Raw genomic sequence first — 19,121 nt, 5'->3', positions numbered from 1 at the left:
AGCAGAGAGGGTGGGCAGTTTTCAAATAGCCTATTCATCCAGATTATTATGGGAGGGGTGGTAATGGAGTGATCATGATTGTTGGGGGAGGGGTGGACAATGGGTGCAAAAGTTAATTTAGGGGTGAGATATAATACTGAAGGGTTGCTTAAATCAACTAATACCAATGCACTAGCCTTGTCTTTTGGAGGACCACACTCGGCATTGGGGTTGCCAATTACAAGGTTGATCTAGTCCTGGGTTTACCCCATTGCACACAGGGAATCGTTCTGTTGTCCCTAAGAAAAGCAAGACTACAAATCCCTGCATTCAAGGGGATAACCAGCAACCATCTTGGCATCATTCTGGGAAGGGTTATATTCAAAAGTATTTGTCAGTGCTCCAGAGCTTACTTTGTTATTTTTTTTGCAATGCTGTATTGTGGATTTCAGTACTGCGCTACTCCCCCCCGCCCCCCCCCCCCCCCCCAACAGAGAGAATGCAAAACCTAGGAGGGAGGTTTGATATACCTCATAACATTGTTATTGTTTTCAATAGCGATAGCAATTGTTTTGTTCCGACCAATATGGCCACCATATTGCTTCAGTCCGGATAATGAGCGAGATAGGCTCATGCCGTCTCCTGTCATTAACCTTCTTGGGCGTGACATTGTTAGTGACGGAAAGAGGGGAAAGGTGTGAGTGTGACACTGGAAGTGCCGGAACTCGACGGCGCGGCTGTGGGAGGTGGACGGAGAGCTGTGGATGTGACACCCGAAGTTCAGACCTCCTTCTGTTGCCGATGTGAACCAAGGAGGATGGTTTATTTTTGTATATTTGTTTGTAATAAATTTTGTGTAACAAAACATTGAGCTCGGGTGTCTTGTCCCCTCTCGTTTCCGGTCGGTGCTCTGCTCATTCCTGTCCCCGGTTCCGGATGGTGTTGCTGCTGCTGTTGCTCATGGGGGAGGCGGCTGCCTCCCAGGGGGATCGGGAGCCCGTGTACCGGGGCTGCCTTACCCGCTGTGAGCAGCACAACTGCACTGGGGCTCGGCTCTGGACCTTCCGAGCCCAGCAGCCCGCATACATGCGCCTGACAGGTGAGAGATGCTTAAGGGCTGGAGGCTAAAGCTGAGAGCATAGGAGGACCACTTTACAGGACTAGAATATGCGAGGGGCACGGAGGTTACCTCGGGAGCCAGGCTGGGACATTTCATACAGAGCTGGGTATGGCTCAGAAGTTCTGTCGGTATCTGGTGGGGGACAAAGAGAAGGGAAATATAGCCAAGAAGTAGTGTGGGTATCTAGAGAGGTGTATGGTGAGATCTATTCAGGGAGCAAAAAGAAGGGACTTAGAACGATCTATCCCGGGACAAACTTTAGTGGTGCTTAGATGGTAACTCCAGTAATGGTTAAATAAGGCCAATGCTGCACAGCCTTTTATGGTCTGGGCCCCGATGGGCTGCACTGGGCTTCGATGGCAACACCAGTAGTTGTGGAGTATGTCCAGTGCTGGGCAGACAACTATGGTCTGTACCCTGAAAATGGCAAGGACAGATCAAGATTAAGAATACGTATATTATATTGCATCATATACTGTTGAGTTTATCTTATTGGGCAGACTGAATGGACTGCGAAGGTCTTTATCTGCCGTTGTTTACTGTGTTACCCCCCATTTACCAAGACACACTAGCGGCTGCTGGCACAGTTGGCATTGCCGCATGGCTTAGCAAACGGGTTAGTATGTTACTGTGCAGATGAAGTAGTGCGGGTATTGGTAAGAGATATGAGATCAACTCGGAATAAAAAGAAGAGATATATAGTGATCTATCCCAGTTTACTTGCAATATTTAGGTTACAGTATTGCTTCATAGAGAATTCAAATATGTTCAGGGGCCAATGTCATAAGGGGATTATGCTGTTGGTTGCAAAGTTTTATGTGTGATGCTGTGTCTTATTAGAAAGGACCTTTATATTAAGAATGGTGCTGTCTCTCAGTCCTTTCACATGTACACTGTCGTACCGGGAGTTTGAAGGAATGTGTTGAACTTTCTGCAATACTGTCTAGTTGCTTTTCAGCACAGACACATACCGCATACCTGCAAAAAGCAAAGCGATAACTTTTTTTTATTGGAGTAAATGTATTGTTAGTCCACTACCACCTTATTTTCCTTTTGTTTTGTTTTATTTCTCTGTATTACCGTTAAGTATTACCGTTAAAGTAGGCTAACACTACAACTTTGCAAGAGTCAGGCTTTCTGGTAACATAGCACAGTTGTGCTGTTTTATTCATTTGAAGTTTGCTTCTGAATAATTCTGTCTTTCCTCGCCAGGTTGGACTTGTAAAGATGATTGCAGCTATGAGTGCATGTGGTACACAGTAGCACTGTATGTCAAAGAAGGTCATAAAGTTCCTCAGTTCCATGGCAAGGTGAGTGACTGTCAAAAAGAATAAAGACACCGATGGACAAGTTCATAAATGTATAAAATGTTTCTCGAATAACATCCAAACACATGCACTGTATTGTGTATCTCAGGAGGGTCATCTTATTAGCATGGGCAAACTTTTTATGCTATTAGTTTTGCTAGAAACATGTTAACATGAAATTCTACAGCCCATAAGTAGTAAATCTAAGACTTGCTATAGTGGGTCAGGTCAAAGGTCCTTAAAGCCCAGTGTCCTGTTTCTGCAAATCCAGATTACAAGTACCTGGCATGGAAAAGAAAATAAGATGATACCTTTTTTATTGGATATAACTTAATACATTTCTTGATTAGCTTTCGAAGGTTGCCCTTCTTCCTCAGATCGGAAATAAGCAAATGTGCTAGCTGACAGTGTATATAAGTGAAAACATTCAAGCATTACTATGACAGTCTGACAGGATGGGGGTGGGTCGGAGGTATGCATGGGGACATCAAAGCATATCATTGATATTCTAACAGGATGGGTGTGGATAATTGAGGGGTGGGGTGATCAACAGAGAAATACAGCTTTATGGTTTATAATGGGCTAGGAACCCCAGATCCTTGTTAAGTCCTTTCTGTTGGGTGTTAAAATATTCAATCATTCTGACTTCAAAGGTCTTACGTTCTTGTATGGTTTTAAAGTTACCTTTCAGGATTCTCACTGTGAAGTCACTGGGATCTGGGGTTCCTAGCCCATTATAAACCATAAAGCTGTATGTCTCTGTTGATCACCCCACCCCTCACCTATCCACACTCATCCTGTTAGAATATCAATGATATGCTTTGATGTCCCCATGCATACCTCCTACCCACCCCCACCCTGTCAGACTGTCATAGTAATGCTTGAATGTTTTCACTTATATACACTGTCAGCTAGCACATTTGCTTATTTCCGATCTGAGGAAGAAGGGCAACCTTCGAAAGCTAATCAAGAAATGTATTAAGTTATGTCCAATAAAAAAAGGTATCATCTTATTTTCTTTTCCATGTTTTATTTTGTTTGATTTCTATTGATAACCTTAAGAGTGGACTAACATGGCTACCACACTCCTCTACTTAAGTACCTGGCAGAATCCCAAACACTAGCGAGATTCTGTGCTGCTTACCCCCAGGGATAAGCACTGGCTTTCCCCAGGTCTCCCTTAGACTTCTAGGAATTTGTCCAACCCTTTTTAAAGCACAGCTAAATTAACTGCTTTTCTCACATTATGCAGTAATGAAGTATGGCTTGAGTAAAAGAATATTTTCTCCTATTTGTTTAATGTGCTACTATGTAACCTCATGGTGTGTCCCCTAGAGTTAGCACTTTTTGAAAGAGTAAACAATCAGGTTGTGTTTGCCAACTGCTTTGTGTCCTGTTGAATTTGTTATGCCTATCATTTCAAACAGAAGAAGAAACCTCTGAGATGCAGAGGGTGCTATCCCTTCTTCTCTGCCAAATAGGCAAATGAATCTGCTTACAGCAAATGTGTACCAAGCTGTCTGATCACTGTTCATTGTAGGATCTCCTGCATGAGACGTTTGAAATTGCTGTTGAAGGACAGTTTCCTGCTTATCCCTTATTTTAAGCCAGTGAAGGGGTCATGAAAGTTTGAAGGATGACTGTTTATCCTTGGAGTGGAGGAGTAGCCTAGTGGTTTGTGCAGTGGACTTTGATCCTGAGGAACTGGGTTCGATTCCCACTGCAGCTCCTTGTGACTGTGGGCTAGTCACTTAACTCTCCATTGCCCCAGGTACAAATAAGCACCTGTATATATGTAAACTGCTTTGAATGTAGTTGCAAAAACCACGGAAAGGTGGTATATCAAAACTGCATGCTAATCGCGATTAACCTGTAAATCACAATTGGAAAATGTAATCGCGATTAATGGTTAACTGCCCTCCCTCCCCTGCCCGTTTCCTGTTTTCAGAAGGGGGTGGGACAGATCAGAAGGAAAGGCCCGATGCAGGCCGAGGTAGTGTTTGATACCATACCTCTGCAGGGTGAAGATTTACTGGAGGGAAAAAAAAAGATGTGGGGGGAGGATAGAGAGCGAGAACCACTGGCGGTTGGGGAGGGAGAGATGCCAGACCGATTGCGTACAGGCAGGGGAGGGCATCGAGAGAGAACCACTGGAAGGGACAGGAATGTGTGAAGGCACGAGGGGGGGGCACATGAGACAGAGCATGGTTGATGACATGGGGAGGCACATGAGAGAGAGAATGGGCCAAGGCATAAGGGGGCACGAGAGAGAGAGAGAGATTATGGGTGAAGGCACAAGGGACTAAGAGAGAATGGGTGAATGCACGGGGGGGGGGGGGGGTACAAAGAGAATGGGTGAATGCACAGGGGGCACGAGAGAGAGAAGGGTGAAGGCACAAGAGAGAGAGAGAATGGTTGAAGGCACAGGGGGGCACATGAGAGAGAATGGGTGAAGGCACAGGAGGGGTACAAAGAGAATGGGTGAAGGCACAGGGGGGCTGCCTCAGGAGTGAGGAAGTCGGCAGAGTGCCTCCAGTTGCCGATGCTCGCACTCCCTGAGCATGGTCAGTTCACGTGCAAACCGAGCATGCTTGGGCAGTGCAAGTGTTGGTGGCTGGAGGTACTCCGCTGACTTCCTCGCTCCTGAGACAGCACAAGGAGGAAGAGGGCTGCTTTGGCAGTTGATTTCTTCAACTGGTGGGACTTCGGCAACCCCACCAGCAAAGATATGATATCTAAGGTGGGGAGGGAGGGGAAATGTTTGCCCCCCCCCCCCCCCCCCCCCCCCCATGGACTGCTGGCTATGTTCTGCCTTTAGTCGCGATTAATTGCATGATTGAAATTTTGTATTGTGCAATTAATTACAATTTTAATTGAAATGCAGTCCTAATTGGGACCAGAGATTAGTGTGTTGAATGTTATATCTCCTAATAACTAACTCTTTCTTTTTCTTTTCTTTCCCTTTAGTGGCCCTTCTCCCGCTTTCTTTTCTTCCAGGAGCCCGCATCTGCTTTTGCCTCGCTTCTTAATGGACTGGCCAACTTCATCATGCTGAATCGGTACCGGACTAGTGTGCCCCCTTCCTCGCCCATGTACCACACCTGTGTTGCTTTTGCCTGTGTAGGTGGCTTCAGAATTCCTGCTGAATGTGATATGTGCGGGCAGAACCTGATGCTCCCCTGAAGTGGTGGAGGCTAGTGAGGTTGCTGCACTTTTTGAGGGCTGATGTGATTTCCTAGTTTGGGCACATCAGATGCCTGTTCGGTGCGTGATCTGCACAGTGGAGATAACCTTCCCTCTCCCCAGTTCAGCTATAATCTGAGAATAGAATGGAGTGAAACCCACTCTGCGGTCTCTGTAATTTTGCTTCTCCTCTCCAAGAAATAACAGGAGGGGAAAGGGCACCACCTTCATTTCCCTTCCATGGTTTGGGACAAGGCAGACAGAAAAGAACAGAGACAACGAGTCGCACATATCATGTGCTCAGGTCTGCAGAATAGGTCATATCCCCAACTTGACTGAGCCTCTCAGCCTTTTCTGCTCTCTTCCCTTCTCGTTCCATGCTATGAAAGACTATGCTGTTAGTGTGAGTTGTCTTACTCATTTCTCTTTCTTCCTCTTGTAGGTTTCTTTAAATGCTTGGGTTTGGTCAACTGTCTTCCACACCAGAGACACAGATGTGACTGAGGTAACGGGGAGGGCTTTCTCCATGCACAAGCAGGATATAATCAGGCACACTGCAGACTGGATCCTCTCTCCCAGAGCCCCAGCGAGACCATGAAATCTCTCTGGACATGCATGACAGCACCCCTTCCCCTGCTCTTTCATCCACCTGGCAAGGCAGCAATGGATTTTTCTTTCTCTCAAAACTTCCTCAGTTAGAATGGACCTGGAGTCCCGCAGTTAGGGGGGGATGGGCCAGGCTGGGACCTGCAGTCCTGCAGCATTAGACTGGACCAATCAGATAGTGGTTAATTTTATGACAGGGTGCCTATAACAAATTTTTAAGAATGTGCCTAAATGATGCCTGTTCTATGAACATAATCATGTATTTTCCCTTTATAAAATGGGCTTCTAGAATAATCCCCAGTAGTGTATAAATGCTCTGAGACAGCAGCAACTTCCTGTGTGTATTCTGGTCAGGGATATGCAACTCCAACGCCCGCAATCGGTACACATGAAAGTGTACATATGCATATATGTTGGCAAACTTTTATAACAGCCATTTTCCTCCTGAAAAAAATATTCTTTATATACAAAAATGCATTATACAGTAAGACCTCCACAGTGGTTTGGGTGGTGGCCCCTCAAATTGATTTAACTGTAGGAAGCCGCAGTATATCATATTTTCTTATTGGAGTGTTGCAGTGTATTGGGATATTCTCTTAGGTGTAATGGAGCCAGTGGAGTAAGGCATCTTCACTGTGTATGTCCCAATAGGTAGGAAAATGATTTCTAGAAATCATATACGAGGGGTGTGTACTTTCCAGGTACCCACAGCATCACTTCCTCATGTCGTGTTGCAGAATTCCCACTAATGTCTCAAATCTTGCTTCCCACAGAAACTGGACTACTTTTGTGCCTCAGCTGTTATCTTGCACTCCATCTACTTGTGTGGTGTGAGGTGAGCCTTCCCCCTATTGCTGAGCATCTTGGATCTTTCAGTGTGCACAGTGAAGCCCTCTTTTTATCCATTAGAGGCTTCCGGACCGTGTTTCAGGCCTGGCTCAATTGTTCCATATTGTTTTCTGCAGGACTCTTGGCTTGAAGCGTCCTGCCTTTGCATTGTTCTTTGCCTCCTTCCTGATCCTGCTCTTTGCCTGCCACGTCTCTTACCTGTCACTGGGTCGCTTCGACTATGGCTACAACATGGCAGCGAATGTGGCCTTTGGTAAGGAGGAGGGCACCTGTGTCACCCATGCCTAACACCTCAGGACTCTCCTTTAACTTTTGAGAAGCTTCTTGGATGTTATTGGCGGGTTTTGGGTTGTGGTATTGTCTCTGGAGTTTTGTTCTTCCCTGTTAGAATGGACAGTAATTGGCCCTTAGGCCACAGCCTTGGCCCCACCCTTCACCAGGAAAATAAAGCCACAGAAAGAATGAAGAGCTGGTGAAGGCTGTTTGTTTAGACTTCTATCTTCACTCTGCAACTTGGCTGTCTGCCATGGGGGAGGGGTCAGAAAAAGAGCATTGCCTTTTTCTGTGGCTTTTGCTGCTGGGCAGTGTGTCAAAAGGCAGCACTTTGGTTGGTTGCCCAACAGTGCTGCAGTTGGCTCAGTGCTTAGACACCCATGTGCCACTGTTGCTTGAGAAATTACTTTTGATCCTAATTATGTAATGTGGGATATGCAAATCAGAAACTTGTGGCAAAGGTTTTGTGACTATCACAGGGAGTTGGATCTGAACCCTTCATGCTTGTCGTTATGGATCAGGCTAAGCTCCTAGTTCTTGGTTTGCAGGTCTGGTTAATCTGCTGTGGTGGCTGGGCTGGTGCCTGCGGAACCAAGCGTACCTGCCGTATGTCTGGAAGTGTGAGGTGGTTGTACTGCTTCTGCAGGCCCTGGCACTGCTGGAGCTCCTGGACTTCCCCCCTCTTTTGTGGGTCTTTGATGCCCATGCTCTCTGGCACCTGAGCACTGTCCCTGTGCACGTCCTCTTTTACAGGTGAGCTTCGTGATGGTGAGGATAAGAATTGTTTCAGTATTTGTGTCAGTACCTTGACTTGTGATTGTCAGAAATGCCCTGCTCCTCTTTTCTCTCTATCGCTGTCTGTACTGGTGAGGATTTTATTTTTATGGGGTTTGCTGAGAGGGATTTTGGGGGTGTGGGGTGTGCTGGGGGGCTGGAAGGGACTCTGGGAGTTTGGGGTTTGCTGGGGGGGGGGGGGGGGGAGGTGGCGGCTGGAAGGGATTCTGGTGGTGTGGGATTTTGCAGTAGGGCTGGAAGAGATCCTGCGTGTATGAGGGTAGAAGAGATTCTGGGGGTGTGGGGCTGTAGAAGGAATTCTAGGGGTGTAGGATTTTGCTGGGGCGGGGGGTGAGGGGGCTGTGAAGGATTCTGAGAGGAGTGTGGGGCTGGGAAGGATTCTGGGGGTGTGAAGTTGTAGAGGGGAGCTGGGAAGGATTCTGAGGGTGTGGGGTTTGCTGGTGACGGAGGGATTCTGTGTGATGCTGCCTGAATTCCTATACCTGTTCCCTTTTGTTTCCTGCTGTAGTTTCCTGGTGGATGACAGTCATCACCTCCTGAAGGAGAATCCCTCAGATGTAAAGATAGACTGAATGGAACACATGTTCAGTCAAGTGCATTACCTGAGCCAGGAACATGTCCTTGGAATCTGAACATGGAGCCTGGGACAGTGGAGCCAGTTGTTGTGCAGCTTGGGCTCCCCCTACGTGGCATGTAGCCCCTCCATTACCTACTAGGGATGCTGTGCATTTACATGTATGATTTGATCTTTTTTTTTTCTGCCTTTGGAGTATAAAAAATTATTTGATCTTCATAGAGACAGAATCCCTCTTCTCCTGCCTCTTTCCTGATTGCTGAAAATTCAGCAGCAGTCAGCACTGCATATAACCAGCACAGGCATGGCTATAAAAGTGCACACACATTTCTGGGGGTATAAGGTGCCTTCCCCCACCCCCACACCCGGATGTGCCTTGTGTCACATTAATTGACATGTTTAGGATTTATTAGGTAACTAGAAATCGTATTTGACTAGTAGAGTTTCCTTTCCCATCTTTAGTGGGCTGTTAAACACTTTGAGAAGGGGACTTGGGGGGAGAAAACAAAAATGCATTGAACCGGGGACAGTTAAGAGGAAGGTGCAGTAATATCTTGGCGTCTGGACTCTGCAGCTGAGGTGGTCTCGAGTTGGGAAATGTGAAATGTTTGGGCTAAAACTTGTGGCACAGAGGAAGAGTAAGGCAGTGTCAGTACCAGAAGGGGTGGTAGGAGAAGATCTATAGCCAGAAGCATGATCTGAATCAGCATTTGAAGCTGTGTATAACCTGGGAGCAGATGTCTCAAGGCCCTGCTTGTAGGATGGTTAGGGTACTGCCAGGTGGCGCTCTTAGCTAACATGTACATGGATGCTCCAAAGCTGAGACTGTGTCTGTCAGAGTGCAAGAGTCAGATCACTGTAGGTCTGGTGTATAAATCAGATCCTCACTTTCTGTCCATTCTCTTTTTAAAAGCTTCCTGAGAGTTCTTGTAGGTGCTGTTACTGACAATGATGGGACTATCTTCCATAGAGAGGGAAGGAGGATGCAGAGGATTGTCAGAGCTGGTACCAGAAGTTGGCAGTTAGATACCTTGACCTGTGCAGGAGTTTCCACAACTCTGCTTATCAGGGACTCTTTACAGTTGAAGGCTGGACAGCTCAGTTGAGCTCTTCTGGGGTGTGGGCAGTACTTATTATTCTTATTTGTGACATTTATATCTCACATTATCCCAAACAAGTTTGAGTTCAGTGTGGCTTATAATAAAAATCAGATTAATGGCTGGTTTGGCCAAGGATGGAAGGAACTTCTGCCTGCCTGTCTTGCCAAATTTCATGTTTTAATGTTTTGACTGAAAATATTCAGGGCTGTGACTCTTCTTTGTGGTGAATAAGTTCTCTGTTCTATCTGTGTTATTTTACTTTCCTGTTTACTGGTTATGAGTGGCACTTACACCACCAAGCTGTAACGTTAAAACTGTTTTTATTTAAAAAGTGTATTGTCTCTATTTGTTTTTGATGTCTCGGTGGTGGTTTCTCTGTGTCAGTCCAGTCTGGACATTGCTTCAGCCTAGGAGCATCCAAAGCTGTGATAAACAGCCTCAAGTAGCACTGGAGACCTGCTTGTGTACACACAGTCACTCCATGCTGCGTCTTTTCCATCCTTCACCTGGTGGATCAGTTCAACCCTTATGATCTTATTGGAAAAAAATCTATTTCAACAGATTCCACCCAGCAGGATTCTAGAAATGACTTTAAATTATGTTTGGAATTAAATCTTTTTAGCTTGTTAATATACTATATATTTAAATTCAGACTTAAACCTCAAGGGGTCGATTTTCAGCTGGCGGCGCTCAGCGTTTTGCTTGGAAGTTCAGTTTTGGGCCACATCAATTTCTGAGTTTCAGGAGCTGGCTGAACTATAGCCAGTAAGTGCGATATTCAGCACTAAACCCGCTCTGGGGCACCACATAAAGATAGGACTAACTTTGATGCGGTCCTTCATATGGGGTGAGATTGGCGGGTTAAGTGCTGACTCCACCCCTGGAATGCCCCCAACATCGCCGGTTTGCTTTAGGTGTTAACCAGTTAAGTGCCACTGAAAATGACTGGTTAGCCCTGAGCAAGTGATTTTAATTGTCCAGGAGCCATTTCTGGCTGGTTATATCGCTTTGAATATTGACTCTCTCATGTGCAGTGGTGTCTGCCCATTTTCACTTTTATTCACTGTTATTCCTGGAAAAATCCACAGTTCCGGGAATAACATGTATAGAATGTTTGTACATTTGGGAAGCTTGCCAGGTGTCCTTGGCCTGGATTGGCCGCTGTCGTGGACAGGATGCTGGGCTCGATGGACCCTTGGTCTTTTCCCAGTGTGGCATTACTTATGTACTTTCTGCTGTAGTAGTTGGGAAGGAACAGGTTGCTCACTGATGTCTGGTATGCATTTTCTGGACTGTTTAAGCACATAAGCGTTGCCATACTAGGACAGACCAAAGGTCCATCAAGCCCAGCATCCTGTTTCCAACAGTGGACAATCCAGGTCACAAGTCTTTGGCAAGATCCCAAAACACTACAATACATTTTATGTTGCTTATTTTATGCGGTGGATTTTCCCCAAGTCTATCTTAATAATAGCTTGTGGACTTTTCTTTTTGGAAGTTATACAAACCTTTTTTTTTAAACCCCGCTAAGCTAACTGCTTTTACCACATTCTCTGGCATCAAATTCCAGAATTTAATTACACGTGTGAAGAAATATTTTCTCTTATTTGTTTTATATTTACTACTTAGTGCGTGCCCCTAGTATTTTTGAAAAGACTAAGCAAGCTTATGATGTGACATTCTTGCAAGAGAGCACTGTAGTTTTTAAAAGCGCTTAATCCATATCCCCTTCCCCCATTCCTGCCAATCACCTTGATTTAGAAACACAGACTGCAGGGTGAAATACCCTTTAATTTTATTTCAAACAGAAATGAATTGGGAATGGTTCTGAGCAAAGAGGAAAACATCAAGGCAGTGAGAGAGCAAAGTTGTGTTTCAGTCTGCAGACTAATATTAGCTCTAGACAGGTTAGCAGTTATGTCAATGGCTGGGCTGTTCCAGTGGGGACTGGGCTACAGTGATTGCCTAGTCTAGTATGGTGTGATGTTGACTGTGCTCATGCTTGCGTTTTCTTCTGTGCATGCACAAAAAATATACCTCTCACATCATCCACACCGATCTTCAGACTGGAAGGCATGACATAAGTGCGGAAATCACAAATTTTGTAGCCACACCTAGTGAATGCTTCTTTCACATCCTCTTCTGTCACCGGCACCACCAAGAGTTTGGCTTCTCCAGCAAGGTAGAAGGACTCTTCCAAGGCTCCGATCATCAGGAAGTGGCCCCCAGGCTTCAATAGGGTGGTGACGTTCTCCAGTGCTTTCTGGAAGCTCTCATAGTTGGGGCTGGCAGCCTCGAGGCAGAAGGTGGATACCAGAGCATCAGCAGGTTCTGTCAGGGCAGAGCCTAGTGGCTTCAGCTGGTGGATGTCTATTGGGAGGACATGCTTCACCTTGTCCCTCAACTTCCTCTCCTTATCCTTCCAGTGTTCACTGAGGAGAAAGCCAGACAGGAATGAGTGGTGGGATATGTCCCATGTGTTGTATCTCCTGTGCGAAGGAGGAGAGAAACATGCTTGGTCTCAGAAGGAGATGCCAATCTGAACCATTGGGTTGGGGGGGGGGGATAGTTGGGAGATCATGCTTCAAAAAACAGAAGGCCTGATATTTAAAATGATTTAAACTTCCAGAAAAGGCTCCTGGCTGTTTAAATCACTTCTCTGGGGCTAACGGGCATATTCAGCAGCACTTAACCAGATAGCGCCACTGAAAATGTCTGGTTAGCGCCAAGCTGAAACTGGTTATGTTGTGGGCATTCCAGGAGTGGAGTTAGTACTTGGTCAGTTAAGTGTTAATATTCAGCCCTTAACCAGCTAGAATAACTACATAAATGGGATTGACTTTATGCAGTTCACAATATCTGGTTACTTGCTGAATATCGTACTTAACTGGCTATGTTTTGCCACCCCAATATACCTGGAAATTCAGTGCCAGAGCCCAGACACGGTCCAGCATTGAATTTCTGGGGATAACGCTGCCGCAATCAGCAAAATGCTGCTCACTGCCAGGTGAATATCAGGCCCAGACAATTTAGTGGGAGGAATCGTAAAACCGTTTATACACTGTCCCCCCAGTTGCTGGCTCAGATCATCAAAAAAAGCAGATAGTGCAGTGACATTGCCAGGGCTGCCTAGCCGTTTCTATGAAGGGTGAAAGAAAGGGCTAGCAAGAAGCTTCAGCGCCTTAAAGTATGTGACTTGCCAGTTTCATGAGCTGAAAGTAAAAATCATTACAATTTCAGTTCTGTGGGAAAGCTCAGCTTGGGTTTTTTTTTTCCACCAGACATAATGCTATTCTGATGCCAGCTCCTGCAATAATCCTTGGGGTGGCATGAAGCAATGTGCGTGTGGACTTGGGTGGGAGTTTGGATCGTGCTGGATGGGACACATTCTCCTGTGTGTGTGACATAGCTTTTTCAGATAATACAGTACAGTCTCGATTTATCCAACGTAAACGGGACTGAGCCTTTTTTTGGATAAGTGAAAAGTCGGATAATACAGAAAACAATGGTAATCCCTTTAAAAAAAATGTACAGAAAACATACTTTATATATAAAGAACAGGCATTGGGTAGCTATTTAAAATACAGTATTGTTTAACACGACCAGCAACAAAAAAAAAGAAAATTGTATAGGGCATGATTGTACTGCTTGGACAGCAGGCTATTTGAGCACAAATACAGAGCTATGTATTTTACAGCAAGCAAAAACCAGAGGAAGGATCTAAGAGTGCTGGGCCAATTTATTGATACAAATACCAATGTGAGCACATTTTGCCCTACGACTGTGTCAGGGGTTAGAAATTGATAAACATAAAATATACAATTAGTTAAAATGATAAAATCAGCAAACATTAATAAAAATTAGCCAAATTAAAAAATGTAAGCAAGTTAAAACAATTAAAATATATTAATTGATTTACAATAAAAGCATCAATAACATTGAATAAAAAACCTAACTAGAAATATCTCCAAATTAAAACAATTATAAAATGAGAAACAATAAGAACAATACCCAATTAAATATATATGATTTTATCATTTTAACTAATTGAATATTTTATCTGTTTATCAGTTTCTATCCCTGGATGCGGCCGTAGGGTGAAACGTGGCCACGTCGGTATTTGTATCAATAAGTTTCCCCAGCACTCCTATAGCCTTGGTCTGCTTTTTGCTTGGTATCACATTGGTGTGCAGATCATCGCCTCTCTTATTGGTTGGTGTTTCACAATACAGTACAGTACTGTACAAAACAGCAATTATGAACACAAATACAGGGAAGCATATGCTATGTAGTATGTTCAGCCTCACTTGAGTTTTCTTCTACATCAGGCAATGAGAACATAAATACAGAACTGAGCAGAGCATGATGGGAGCCCCATTTCTCAAGCTCACTGCTTTGTCTTCTCCAGTCAATAACAGTACTGTATGAAGCAGACATCAAGACAGCAGAACTGAAAGTGGAAACTCTCCACACTCCAAATTTCACGGCGATGAGGGAAGTATGAAGGAGTACCAGCAACTGCAAAGCATGGTTCCTTTGGAAGCACAGTCTCAGATCAAACATGGCTTCCTTGCAGTGCGTGGAGCCGGAAAACAAGAACAGACCCTGCAAACAATGTAATGATGTCAAGGGGGGGGGGGGGGGGGGGGGGTGGGGGAGGGATGTCGGCTATGCTGGATTAGCAAAGGTTGGATAATCAAGACTGTACTGTACTGATTTTCTCAGTATAATAAGGCACAATAAACATTCAGACTATTCAGAGAAGGAAATTGTAATGCCAAAATACCTATTTTCTACCAGTTCTACTCACCCTTTGCCCTCTAGGATGCAGGCATGTTTGATGTATGGGCTCCAGTCAAAGCTACCGGGCTCAGCCTGCAGCCACCTCCTCAGCACCTCCCGGTTCACTTCCAGGAAATCTGTCATTATGATCTCCTCAAAGTGGTCAGGGCTGCTCAAAATCTGATAGATGGTGGGTCCAGAGCCAATGTCTATTACAGTGTGACCATGAATCTCACCTGGCAAAACACAGAAACAGACAGATAAGACCTCCAGGCCCATTCAGTCTGCCCTTGATGGACACTGAATTACTCAGGATGCTTTGGGGTTTATTGCTCCCCCACATCTGAGGATTCCAGGCTTTATGCCTCACAGCTTACAATCCTCTGCTTATTCCAGGCTTTACCCCTCTCAAGCATCCTCTGGGTATATCCCAGGCTTTACTCATCATTTTGGACCATCTAAGGATCCTCTGTGCTTATCTTGGGCTTTACCTCTCGCTCCCCTACAGCTGACAAGCCTCCCTGTTTATCCCAGGTTTACCCCTTGTAACTAAGTATTCTCTGGATATATCCCAGGATTTCTCTCTCTTACTCCCTTGCACATCCCAGCTTTTTGAAATTCTGTTACACTTTTTGCATTCATCACCCTCACTGGGATACTGTTTCATGCATTTATTTTTGTGTGTGTATAGAAATATTTCCTTCTGTTATTCATGAGTTCTCCTCCCACCCCCATTCAGCCTCATAGTTTGACTCTTTATTTCAGAACTTTTCGAGATAGCTGAAACCTGGTTTTTCTTAGGAAATCCAATGGGGAAATCAGAACCACAAGTCCCTGCATGCAAGTGGGTAAGGCCAGGACTGGATCAACCCTGTTGACTGAATCTGGATCTAGTTGGCAACCCTAACAAGTCTATTTTCAGGCCTTTTTGGTGCAGTCCAATTTTTAGCTATCCTCAGGTTCCCCTGTTTATCTTGTTGGGCAGACTAGATGGACCGTACAGCTCTTTATCTGCCATCATCTACTATGTTACCCTATAGGTAAATGAATTGGGTGGGATGAAGAGAACAGGAAACCTTCCTGCAGTCATTACATTAGGTACTGAGACCTGCTCAGGCCGGGATCATGCAGTCACCTTTCTGAATGTGTCCTTTTGTCTCCTAATGGGGGGCTTCCCTTTCTGTTTCAGGTTAACATTTTAAGAATGCTTTTGGGCCTTGAGCCCCTCAACAAATCTGTTTTTTTTTTTTTTTTTAGATTATCCAGTAAATATTAATGATAGATTTACTTACATTTGGTCACATTGCACATTTTGGTATCCCTGAAAACAGAACTGGCATGAAGTGCCAAACATGGTTTGGGAAGTGCTCATCTCTCTTACTCAAGGTACTGTGGCAGCACAGAGCACACCATAGATCTGTTGGCCAGGAATGCGTTTGGATAGCAGTCTAGCACAAGAGACTGATTAAAACAAACACATCTACACACACCCTACCCATGTACCTGCATCCTGGCTCTCTCTCTCTATGTAATGGCGCTGTGAGATTCAGCCATGTACTTGCACCCTGACATACCACCACACACAGACTCATAATGATACCCTGGCTTAGGAGCGAGGTTCATTCCTGTCATAGTATGCACAAAACTAACCGATTTGAATTGCCCTGGGAGGTACCATGAAGGCTGACACATCCTGATGTATATATACCTGCATCCTCCTCTCTTCCTCCCCCCCCCCCCCACCATTTCCCCCCTCCCCATACACACTCTGTTCCCAGAATAGTTAGAGTAGTAGGGTGAGAACCAGGGAAGCCAGGGTTCATATCCCACTGCTGATCCTTATGATTTTGGGTAAGATACAACCCCCACCACCTCAGATACAAACTTTGAGTGCAAACCTTAGGGAACAAAGCAATACCTACTATACCTCAATGTAACACCTCAAACTACAGAGGTGGGCATGAAATTAATCCAAATCCCTTTATAATGCACATCTATACATTCTGATACATGCACGCTGTTACCCTATAACAGCACCTTTACACACACTGTACTTGCCCCACACTCACCCTCACAAGTCTGCAGCCTGACATATACACCACTCACCTGTCCCAAAAGCCTCCGCCAAACAACGTAGCTTCCAAGGCACCACAAAGTCATCAGAGCTAAAGTCTGCCCGCGGAGGCATATAATTATTCTGTAGGTAGGCTCGAGGGTTAAATTTCTGGTAGTTCTCCCCCACTGCAGCTATACTACTCATGTTGGGAGGGAGCTGTGTGCAGTCTTGCAGGGCACAGTGCTCCTGCCCCGCTATATAAAGGCTGCTTATCATGCTCTGGGCATTTCTCTTCACTAATTGTTCAATTCAGTTAGTGCTTCTGTGGCTGGCCCCTCCACTTAACTCCGGAAAATCAGATAGAACGTCCAACTACCTGCAGGGAGTAGGCAAATTAATGCCATTTCTCTGCCCTCCGCCCTCGAAACACACGCTTACACACTACCTCCCCTTCCACTGGTTTTGCAGAAGTTTTTGAGTAATTGGAACATAGCTTTTTCAAAGAAGGAAGGGGATTGGTGGTGACCTTTAGCCATGCTCAGAAAAGGCTTTAACTACAACTCCTCAGTTATCAGAAAGTGTTTAAAAGGAAATGTAGTAATGGCCGCACATACATCTGCTCTCTACCTGCCACATCTCATCAGAAGAAAAGATGCAGAGCCACTCCTGAGCAGGGAATCTAGCTGAAAGTGCGGCCTGTGAACTTTGAGATGCCACCATGGAAGAGAAGACTGACAACCTGGCTGTACACTACAGACAGGGCCGGTCTTAGGCAGGGGCCACAGTGGCGGTCGCACAGGGTCTCATGCTCCTAGGAGCCCCGTATCCCTGGCACACCTCCCTGCTCCGTACCTTAATGTGCATCCACATTTCAGTAGAGAGCATCAGGCAGCGGCAGCGATTTTCATATCCTGTTAGCTGCCGAGCCCAGAGCCACCTCGCTGCTGTATCCCGCCCCCTTTTGATGTAAATTCCTGCTTCTACAAGGGCGAGATGCAGCAGAATGTATGCATATCAAGGTATGGGGTGAGGTGGGGTTCCCAGAGTTCTAAACCTCCTTTTAAACTGATCAATTATGGCTTATGGTGGCGGGTGCAGGGGGGAGCGGGCAGGGGATTGGGTTGGCGCAGGCAGGTGGGGCACTGAACTGGTCTGCACAGGGCCCCGCAATTGCTAAGACCAGCCCTGACTACAGAGAAGGGATGCATGATGATATCCTTCTGTTTACACTGGGCAGAACATTGTATAAATGCTGCAAAATAGTGGGACAGCCAGTGTCAAGAGGCATAGGAAGACAGGAATTTTGGTGGCTTCAGATTGTGACTAATAGCTCTTGTTGACTCTTCCTAAAATACACATTACTGAAGCCAGGCGTTGTGGCCACATTTGAGAAATGTGCTTTGAGTGCACAGGAAGAGGGACAACCTGTAGAAATAAGTCTAGAATTATGAGTAACGTAGAAGAGCCAGTTTTATGGGTGCTGCAGGAAGAGAGGGTTTCATGTGACATGGCCACATCATTCCAGATTTATTTGCTTCTTCCTCTTCCCCGACCAGTCTTCCGTCTCATCCCTTCCCCACTCGTGCTTTTCTGCTCCCTCTTTTCCCATCACTGATCAGACGAAAGACGGAGTTGGAAGCAACCTTCAGTGTATTGGGCTTCATAATCCTTTGTTGCTTGGGGCCCAGTTGGTTCTTCCAACCATGTAGGGACACCATACTGCCAAATCAGGGCCTAGGAGGCAGAAGTGATAACATGGTAACCACGCCTTTAAAACTGACCTGAGGAAGTACCGTATTTTCATACATATAGCATGCATTATATGCGTTTTTACAAACTGCGCCATCCTGTAGATACTAGGGGGTGGTGTGATTCTTGGTGTGACAAATGAGAGGAAGCCCATTCAATTCCTATGGGCTTTCTCTCATTTGCCACGTGGGAGTGGCTAATGCGGTTTGTAAAAAAGCCCCATATGCAGGATATAATACCGGTATATTTTTACTAAGACATGTTAATTGCAAAATTAGCACGTTTGTTTATAAGGCTTTTCCTTTTATTTATTTATTTTAGTACCTTTATACCCCGTATTTTCCCACAAAAGCGGGCACAATGCGGCTTACAAAATTACAAAAGTTACATATCAAGAAGGGAAATAACTGTTTGAAACAGGTTCAGTCAAGAGGAAGAAGGTGTGGGCTGAGTGATGTAGTGGGAATATGCCTTCTCAAACAAGAATGTTTTTAAGGATTTTTTGAAAATTTGATGATCGTATATCTCCTTTAAGGACTTTGGTAGACTGTTCCAAAACTTAGGACTGACATAGGTGAAGGATGAGGAAAGGAGCAATTTATATCGAACAGATTTATAGCTTGGAAAGCGTAAGTTGAGGTACGATCGAGCGGTCAAGGAAGCATTTCTGGATGGCAGATCAATCAAGTCTTCCATGCAGGCAGGGGCCTCCCCATAGATGATCTTGTGAGTTAACGTGCAGATTTTG

The 19,121-nt window shown here is 45.2% G+C and overlaps 2 protein-coding genes across 2 annotated transcripts; one reads left to right on the top strand and one right to left on the bottom strand.

The window, feature by feature from the left end:
- The first annotated feature begins 712 nt into the window (after window positions 1-712).
- PGAP3 (post-GPI attachment to proteins 3) lies at window positions 713-8,905 on the top strand. Its single transcript, XM_030221330.1, has 8 exons — window positions 713-1,078; window positions 2,312-2,409; window positions 5,374-5,526; window positions 6,032-6,094; window positions 6,969-7,030; window positions 7,161-7,297; window positions 7,866-8,070; window positions 8,621-8,905. Exons 1-8 carry the CDS (start codon window positions 916-918, stop codon window positions 8,682-8,684), a joined length of 945 nt encoding a protein of 314 aa, XP_030077190.1. The 5' UTR covers window positions 713-915; the 3' UTR covers window positions 8,685-8,905.
- A 2,648-nt stretch (window positions 8,906-11,553) lies between these two features.
- PNMT (phenylethanolamine N-methyltransferase) lies at window positions 11,554-16,864 on the bottom strand. The gene is made up of 3 exons (XM_030221331.1): window positions 16,675-16,864; window positions 14,597-14,804; window positions 11,554-12,218 (listed from the first exon to the last, which is right to left on the bottom strand). The coding sequence occupies exons 1-3, from the start codon at window positions 16,826-16,828 to the stop codon at window positions 11,783-11,785; spliced, it is 798 nt and encodes a 265-aa protein (XP_030077191.1). The 5' UTR covers window positions 16,829-16,864; the 3' UTR covers window positions 11,554-11,782.
- Between the last annotated feature and the right edge of the window lie 2,257 nt (window positions 16,865-19,121).

Source organism: Microcaecilia unicolor, chromosome 12 (genome assembly GCF_901765095.1).
Source record: "Microcaecilia unicolor chromosome 12, aMicUni1.1, whole genome shotgun sequence".
NCBI classification, from domain to species: domain Eukaryota; kingdom Metazoa; phylum Chordata; class Amphibia; order Gymnophiona; family Siphonopidae; genus Microcaecilia; species Microcaecilia unicolor.
Note: the sequence above shows the minus strand (reverse complement) of the source record. Positions and strands in the feature narration are given on the sequence as shown.